General features: G+C 34.5%; 1 protein-coding gene across 1 annotated transcript; it reads left to right on the plus strand.

Annotated features, from left to right (window-relative positions):
• Positions 1-7,398: 7,398 nt before the first annotated feature.
• LOC104222537 (anthocyanidin 3-O-glucosyltransferase-like) lies at positions 7,399-9,141 on the plus strand. The gene has a single exon (XM_009773776.2). The coding sequence runs from the start codon at positions 7,472-7,474 to the stop codon at positions 8,801-8,803; it is 1,332 nt and encodes a 443-aa protein (XP_009772078.1). The 5' UTR covers positions 7,399-7,471; the 3' UTR covers positions 8,804-9,141.
• Positions 9,142-9,704: the final 563 nt, after the last annotated feature.

Below are 9,704 nucleotides of genomic sequence, written 5' to 3' on the forward strand. Positions count from 1 at the left end.
CTAATATTTTATATTCACACAGTTCAATTTTAGCAACATCTAGTATTTTATATTTGAGAAAAAAGCCATTATTGCCCCTGTACTATTGGAATTTAAGCACGTTTGTCCCTCGTTATACTATATGTTCAATCCCCATCCTACCGTTAATAAAGTTTATACAATTAGCCCTAACCCTAAAGCCTCGTCGATGTGGTAGCTGACCCCTTATCTTTTTTCCAAGTCAGCTGCCAACTCAGACTTCCACTAACTTTTAATACCCAAACCCAACGACTAAATCAAATTGACCCAATCTCACTCCTAAATCAGATTGACCCGTAACCCGTAACCGTTTGCCCACTAAATAAATAGAATTAACCCATCTTAAAATAATTTATTCACCTCATTTGGTCGAACCTTCTGGTACATCAAAGAAAATGAGAGAACCAAACCGGTCAGGATCCTTGCTTCCAGTGGCGATTTCAATCAAGGGTAAGATATTTTTCTCTAAAAACTTGATGTTTTGTTAGTTTTATCTCTTTGTTGTTTTATCCCAAAAATATTTTCCAAGGATGCTCTTACTGGCATTTCGAACCCCTTTGAGATTTGTTCTTTGTTGGTTAGGGATTTCAGTTCCCTTTTTCTTTTCCGTTTATTTGAAGCTGATAGGTGTGTGTAGTTGTCATAGGGTTTCTAATTTTTTCTAATTTGGTATTTATTGAAGTTAGGGTTTACAGAGTAGTTCTTGGTTGGTTAGGGTTTTCACTTCTCCTATCTTTGTCAATAATTTCAAGCTTGTAGTGTGTGTTTTGCTTTTGTATTAAATCCTAATTTTACTCTTTTTGTTTGCATGTGCCTCATCTGGTATTGAATAGTTTGTTTGTGGTTTAGGGTTTCAATTTTAATATTTTGTGATCCCAACTTCTTTTGGTTTTTTATAGAAAATAAGTGAATCAGAATTTTAATATTGGCTTTTATTTGTTCTTTTGTGCGTTATTTATCGGAGGTTGGGGCTGGGACACTTTATTGCCTTTAATACTTTAATCTATGGTCCTCCATATCTATGGCCGCATCTATTAGTTTATTAATATTGACTGACTTATTCAACTTATGGTTGATTCTATTTTATTGCCTTTATGCCTTTTCCCTTGTATCTATTAGTTTATTAATTGTAACTTACTTTATTTTGCAGTTTACTAACAATGATCCTGCTGGATTTGGTCTTTCATCATGGTGGAGAGTGGGTCAAGAAACCACTCGTAGCATACTCAATAAAAATTTTGCACATTAAGAAAGGTTTTGACTCTGACTTGCTTTCCTATAATGATTTAGTGGATGAATATGTTTCTAACTTGGGGTATATATGAATCCAATAACTAATAGTTAATGGTCCTTCTGGTACATACTATGAAATAAAAGGTGATTATGGCATTAGGACTTTACTGAACTTTGTGAACAACCAGTTTAATGTTATTAACTTATTTGCTGTAGAGGAATGTGAGCCAAGTATTAATGTACCTAATATACTCCATCACAATGAGCATGATGAACTTGAAGCTGACACTGATTGTGATAAAAGTGATAATTGTGATGACAATGAATATGTTGTTTCTTCAAACTATGATTGTGATACACTAGAGAGACTTTTTAAACAAAAGAATAGAGATATTAATGATAAATTGACTGACTATAAAGAGTTGGGTAGGTCAATGACATTCAAAGATATTGCTGAGGCTAGGAAAATAATAAATATGTATACACTTGCAAATGGTTATGGGTTAGAGCAAGCTAAAAGTGACCCAACTAGGCTTAGATACATTTGTGAAGCTGGCTTCCCTTTTGTATGTCACATATCTAGGAATACTTCAGGGGGTGCAGCTGAATTCAGGACTTTATATGATGAGCACACTTGTGAACCTGCATTTGAGAATCATAGGGTTAATTCCAAGACCATTGTTGAATACTTTAATAGAAGGTTGGAGAATCTGGAAGGTAGTTTTACTGATGAATGTAATAAGTTGGTGGCATATGTTAATGAATTGAAGTTTAGTAATCCTGGAAGTGATGTGGTAGTTAACTTATCAAAGGATGCTCTTGCTGAAAGCAAGAGAAGGTTCCTAAGGATGTACATATGTTTTCATGTAATGAAGATGGGATTTAAGAGTGGGTTGAGGCCCTTTATATGGTTGGATGGAACTTTTTTGAAAGGGAAAGTTAAGGGTCAGCTATTGGTGGCAGTTGGTCAAGACTCTGCAAACCACTTTTATCCATTATCTTGGGCTATTGTGGATAAAGAAATAAAATTCACATGGAAGTGGTTTTTAAGTCATTTACAAATGTCACTGGACCTTAAGATGGGTGAAGGCATCACTTTTATCTCAGATATGCAAAAGGTATGAACACTTTACTTTATTTTTTTAACTTTATTATTTTACCAATTTAATAAATATAGATTCTCATACTTCTTCTTTCCTTTATATGCAGGGGCTTATTGATTCAATCTCAACAATTCTTCCTGAGGCACACCACGGATTTTGTGTTAGACACATAAAAGCAAACTGGTACAAGAGATGTGGATCTGGAGAATACAAAAAATATCTGTGGTGGGTAGCTTGGAGTATCTATGAAGAGGACTTCCAAGATCAGTTGAAGAGTATGAGCCAAGTGGATGATGATGGTAAAGTTGTTGTTAAAGATCTGTTAAAGTATCCACCTACTTGCTAGAGTAGGGCCTTCTTTGATACTGCCTGCAAGAACTAGTCAGTTGATAATAACCTGACCGAGTCCTTCAATGCATGGATATTGCAAGCTAGACACAAGCCAATTATAAAGATGTTGGAGGAGATCAGAATCAAGGTTATGAATATGTTGAATGATAATGAAGCTGAAGTAATGGGGTGGGAAAGTGAATACAGTCCCAAGACTTTGAATTTGTATAACCAATTCATGAGGATTGTACAAAAGTGTCATGTGAAGGGCAATGCTGACCAAGGTTATGAGGTGGCATAAGGTAGTGATAGGCACATTGTTAATTTGGGGGCAAAAAAATGCACTTGCAGGACATGAGACCTTTGTGGATTCCCATGTCCTCTTGCAATATGTGCCCTACTATACAAGAAGGTTGATCCTTTAAGTTAGATTCACTGGTACCTTTCAAAAGAGGTATATCTGCAGACTTATTCTTACGAGTTACAACCTATGAGAGGAGAAAAGTTTTAGAAGTTAGAGCCCTCCTAGAATATGGAACCACCTGAATTTGTAAGGCAGGTTGGCAGGCCAAAAGTAAAAAGAACAAGAGGCACAAATGAATCAACTAATAGACAAGAGCAATGGTTTCAATCCAAAAAAGGGAGAGTAATGACATGTAATAACTGTGGAGAACCTAGACATAATGCTAGTGGATGTGCCAATGTAATATATCTCTTGAACAATAACTTTGAACTTCTATTTTATCCTGCCTTGTTCTAACATATAATTGTGTTCGATTTGGTAATAGTACTCTAAAGGAAAATAACTAATGGGTGGCAATTCAAGGGGAAAGTAGAAAAAAAAAACAAAGAACTTTGGTTGATGAACCTGATGCTGAAGAGCCTACATCACCAGCTGCTGCAGATATTACAACTGAAGATGACTTCCATTTATAAGCACCACAGCCAAGTCAAAACACTCAGTCCAGCAACTTTGTGTTTATGCCACCCCTACAGTTCAAAGGCAGCTTCCAACTAGTAATGATCCAGATTTTGAGATCCTTAACTTTGAACCTAAGCCTGAGAAAGCTATAAGACCAAAGAGCATCTCAGAAGCAAGGACAAGACTCCAGCTGAGGCAGCAAAGTGTACCAATTGCAACGAGGCAAATTGGATTTTTTGGTGATTCAAATGGTGCAAGTCAGCCTTCAAAGATTACTTTCTCAGCAAAAGGCCTAACATGGTAGGGAAAATCTGCCATCACTGGAAATCAGTTGATACAAAGGCTAAACAAGTTGAAAGCAAGAAAGGGCAGTGGTAAGGAGCAAAAGTGATGGGACGTTGCTTCTAGTATTGAACATTTGTAAATTTTTGTATGTGTTGTTATTACTGCCATGTCAGTAAACTCTATATTTTGGTTGTGGTTCTTTAGTTGTGACATTTGGATGCCATGATATAACTAGGTTATAGACATCTTTTGGGGTTATAATATGGTATTCAGTTGTCTTATTAAACTCACTTTATGAATGTTGATAGATGATGAATGTTATGAATGTTAACAGTTGGTGTTCAATTAATTATTGTCCATTTTGTTCCCTTTTTAATTTCAATTTTCCAGTTATGTAATTATACAACAATTTATACTTGCTGCTGTCTTTTATGTCAAATGAAGTGGATTGGAAGCAATTTAGAACATGCCATTTAGAATCTGCAGCTTGGATTGCTGTTGTCTTTTATGTCTTTTGTTTTCCAGTTTTGCACTTGGAATGTATTTATTCAACATGCCAAAATAGAATCTGTACAGCATGGCTGGAAATTGAACCTTAAAGTTTCTGTACACTAAATAATATAGGGACCAATAATATACTATCATATCTTATAAAGAAAACAAACATCTTTAGGATTTGGAGAAAAAAGCTCTTGCTTTAGGGTATACAATAAGGGGGAAAACTAACCAACAAATACTACAATAATATCATCATCAAACAACATTGCTGGAAAGCAACAAATTCTACTATAAATTAGAATATTACTACAACATGACTTAATTGACCTAAAAGTCAGCTACACATATAAAACTCAAAAAAGTCACTTCATCATCGAGGTTTCCAAATAACCAACAAATAGTCCCCAAGAAATCATAGGCAACATCCTTGTCTTTGCAAGTTTATCTTCCAACTTGACGACTTTATCCACTTCATATTGGTGTATAGCCTTCATGGCAATTACTTCATTATTCAATTTGTCCATTTGCATCTTAATTTCCTCCATCGACAAAGTTACATCTTTAATATTAGTCCAATCACTTTGCGGGAAGATTTCATATTCCCATTCCCAAAACCCACATGAACTAGGTTGTCCATGATTCAAAAAGAACATTTAGGTAATAATTACAAAAGTCTAAACTTGTAGATTTCAAAATTACAGTAAAATTATAAATAAATAAAAAACTAAAAAATATGGTAACCTTAGGCCTCGAACATTTGTAGAATTTTCTTCTAGAGTTATATGGAGTAGACGAAGTGAAGTGGTTGGCTATACTACCGCAGCAACACCTAATCTGTGATGAATAGTTACCTTGCGACATTTATCAACCAAAGCTACGACGAGAATGAAGAAAAGAGAAATTTTGGGAAGATTCCAGTCGAGCCCTAAATTCTTAGCAATGGAGCATATTTTGGGGGAGAAAAGAAGACGTTGGGTACGGATCAAATTACCGGGAGTGAACTTAGGATTGGGAGACTAAATAGCCGTTGGTTTTTGGGTATTAAAAGTTAGTGGAAGTCTGAGTTGGCAGCTAACTTGGAAAAAAGAGAGGGGGTCAGCTGCCACATCGACGAGGCGATAGGGTTAGGGGTAATTACATAAACTTTATTAACAGTAGGGTGGGAATTGAACTAATGTAACAGGGGACAAACATGCTTAAATTCTAATAGTATAGGGGCAATAATGGCCTTTTTCCTTTTATATTTGCACCATTCATTTTTGAGATGATTATATAATTTTCATATACAATTATAACTTATAATAAAATTAACTTATAATTTTACATAAAAATAATAAATGCACGAATAATTTATCAAAATTATATGCCAAAGTTAAAATATAAAATTAATATTATAAAGATATTACATAAATATAATAGGTAAATTAAAAGAGATAAATAATAAAAATAATAATAATATGAGGATAAATAGTAATGGAGGTGATTTGAAGTGATATTATTCATCCCCATTTTGAAGGCAAAAATAATAGAGGATTGGAAATGCATTTTGATAAAAAAAATGGCTCCATTGTGGAGAAACCGGGAAGGGCTGGAGATGCCCTTATAAAATCTCTATTTGAGAAGCTAAAAGCCTAAAACCAAATCCCAATAAAACTTTAAAAATAGCATACATATGATTTATTTATATTTTTAAATGAAGCATAACCTAATGCAAAGTTGCATAAATGACATCATTTAACTTATTACGTCCGTGCCGACAATTACTAGTTTATTATACCTATAGCACTTTCCACACAAGTCCACGTACACTGTTTGTTTCCATGTTGAGCGGTCAAGATATTTACACGATAAAAAAAACAAAGGAAAGTACTGACGTTTCTGAAAATTGCGGTATCCAAGTTTCCACGTCCAAAAGAGTATGCAAATAAAGCAAGTAGTGTTGTAGGGAGTAGTAGATTTATATGCTTAACAAGTAGGAGTACTGAATTCGTGTTTGCAAAATCTACATTAAATCCTACCAGCTCAAATTTGTGGGTCTACAATTGGGTCGGTAACAGTTGCTTTACAGCCATTTGATGTACCTACCCACCTCTCCGAAAACAATCAAAAAGGTCAAAATAAAATGAAAGAAAATTTGGGATCAATTTCGCGAATATTTACAAACTTATTTTTAATTTTACGATCTTATCTCTTTTATTACACGAGAGATTTATTTTTATACGTAAAAAGTTTATTTTTACAAATAAAAGATCTAAAAAATTATTTTTTTAAGTTATAAAATTATAAAAAAACATGATGTACAAATAATACGTAGGGGGAGACACCTTGTTAAATTGGCGTCATTTGACATTCAAAACATTCACTAAATCATACACCATTCTTATCTCATTTTTCTCTTAACCATAATATAATATAGTGATATAGTACGACACAAAAACTAAGTACCCATTTGGCCATAGATTTTAACGGTTTATTTTGAAAGAAAAATTAAAAATAATGTTTATAGAATATGATCAGTTTTTCAAAAAAATATTCAAGTTCTTAAAAATGGTTTAGCCAGTTTTTGGGTAAAAAATTTTCTTCCACTTACAAAATTTCAGTTTTTTTTGCAAATAAAATGTATGTCCAAACACAACTTCAACTTCCAAAAATTATTTTTCAACATAATTTTAAAAACTCATTTTTCAAGTTTCAACCAAAATTATGTCCAAACGCTAGCTAAAAGTGAGTAAATTTTCGGGCAAAGATCACTTTTAGTCCGCTGCTAAAATCATTTACATTCAGTAGTCGTAAAAGTATAAAAAATTATATATATATTTGACTGTTATTTTCAAAGCGATTATTGTCGTTTTCCTAAACTTTTACCAAACATAAAAATATCGAGTAAGTCACGGCATGCATCAACTGATCAACCCCCATTGATGGTAGGTGATATTTTCAACCCCCACAAGAAAGGACAACAACTAGTCATCTTTTCTACGCCACATTAAAACTAGTACTACTACTACTACAAAACTGTATAAACAAACATGAAATTGCCTAAACCTTCACTTGACTAATAAACTAAAGAGAAAAACAAAGAATGACTACTTCTCAACTTCATATTGCACTTCTTGCTTTCCCTTTTGGTAGCCATGCAACTCCTTTACTCACTCTTGTCCAAAAACTATCTCCATTCTTACCATCAAATACACTATTTTCCTTCTTCAACACATCACAATCCAACTCCTCAATCTTCTCCAAATTTTCAAAACCAGAAAACATTAAAATCTACAATGTTTGGGATGGTGTCATAGAAACCAATGGCACTACCCCTATTGGACGTGAAGCCATTGAGCTTTTTATAAACGCAACACCTAGTAATTTTGAGAAAGTTATGAAAATGGCAGAGGAGGAAAGTGGGGTGAAATTTTCTTGCATTTTAAGTGATGCTTTCTTATGGTTTTCTTGTAAATTGGCTGAGAAAATGAATGTCCCCTGGATTGCTTTTTGGACTGCTGGTTCTGGTTCTTTATCTGTTCATTTATACACTGATTTAATTCGATCCAACGAGGAAACATTATCAACTATACCAGGTTTTTCTTCAACTTTAAAAATCAGTGACATGCCACCAGAAGTTGTAGCTGAGAATTTGGAGGGGCCAATGCCATCTATGCTATATAACATGGCTTTAAATTTGCACAAAGCAACTGCTGTTGTACTGAATTCTTTTGAGGAATTGGATCCAATAATTAACAACGACCTCGAATCAAAGCTTCAAAAGGTGCTCAACATTGGCCCTTTAGTTCTACAATCATCAAAGAAAGTAGTCTTAGATGTTAATTCTGATGAAAGTGGTTGCATCTTTTGGCTTGAGAAACAAAAGGAAAAATCAGTGGTTTATCTTAGTTTTGGAACTGTTACAACACTACCCCCTAATGAAATTGTGGCAGTAGCAGAAGCATTAGAAGCTAAAAGGGTACCTTTTCTTTGGTCACTAAGAGAAAATGGGGTCAAGATTTTGCCTAAAGGGTTTCTTGAAAGAACAAAGGAATTTGGAAAAATAGTTTCTTGGGCACCCCAGTTGGAAATCTTGGCACATTCTGCTGTTGGTGTTTTCGTAACACATTGTGGTTGGAATTCTATTTTGGAAGGCATATCATATGGTGTGCCTATGATTTGTAGGCCATTTTTCGGGGACCAAAAGCTGAATAGTAGAATGGTGGAAAGTGTTTGGCAAATAGGTTTACAAATTGAAGGTGGAATTTTCACCAAAAGTGGAACAATGAGTGCATTGGATGCCTTTTTCAGTGAGGATAAAGGGAAGGTATTAAGGCAAAATGTTGAAGGGCTAAAAGAAAGAGCAATAGAAGCTGTGAAATCAGATGGGAGTCCAACCAAAAATTTCAAGGACCTAATGGAGCTGGTAAAATAATGTCACAAGCCACTTGATTGTATTGTGTTGTAATTGACAATTTGGGAATATGTATCAGCTGGAACTTGCTTCAGTCTATTGTAGAATAAATTCTGGGGTAGTAGCTAGACTATGTATTTGACCAAAGTTGTGATTTCATCCTAAGTGTTTGAATTATAATTTTTGTTTTGTATAGTATGATATTTGAAGGGAAGCCTTGGAGTAACTGGTAAAGTTACCTCCATGTGATCAGGAGTCACGGGTTCAAGTCATGGAAACAGATGCAGAGTAAAGCTGCGACCTTTGTGGTCTGACTCTTCTCTGTCCTTTTTTTTATATAGTATGACATTTATGTTTAAGTGACTCCAAGAAATTATAACCACATCTTAGGCTTATGCAATTGAAAAACAAAACGAAAGAACAAGAAATCCATTAGTATTTGTATACGGTAGAAATCGGGGCTACCCGATTTCGTTGGCTCGAGGGTCATTTCAAGAGAGAGATCGAAATTGAAGAAGCATGAAAAGAATTGCTCGACCTATGATTTGGAATTGACTGCAGTAATATATTCTTTGAAGATATGACGACACTACTTATACGACGTCCATGTTGACATCTACACAGATCACAAGAGTTTACAATACATCTTCAAGCAGAAGGAGTTGAATTTGAGGCAGCGTAGGTGGCTTGAATTATTGAAAGATTATGATGTCGAGATATTGTACCATCCCGGTAAAGCCAATGTTATGGCAGACACTCTCAGTCATAAGTCAATGGGAAGCTTAGTACACATTAAGGCAGGTATTTCATAACGGATCTACTCCTAGCAACTAAGGTTGTCCATGTTGTTCTTTCCTTATAAAGTTATTCTAAGCAAGTTTGTATGATCCTTGAATCTTACTGAGGTTCATATTGAGGGTAT

The sequence above is a fragment of the Nicotiana sylvestris genome, chromosome 12 (genome assembly GCF_000393655.2).
Source record: "Nicotiana sylvestris chromosome 12, ASM39365v2, whole genome shotgun sequence".
NCBI lineage: Eukaryota > Viridiplantae > Streptophyta > Magnoliopsida > Solanales > Solanaceae > Nicotiana > Nicotiana sylvestris.

What these genes read in the sequence shown, in the direction of transcription:
- LOC104222537 (XM_009773776.2), top strand. Translation starts at nt 7,472, where the DNA reads ATGACTACTTCTCAACTTCATATTGCACTTCTTGCTTTCCCTTTTGGT.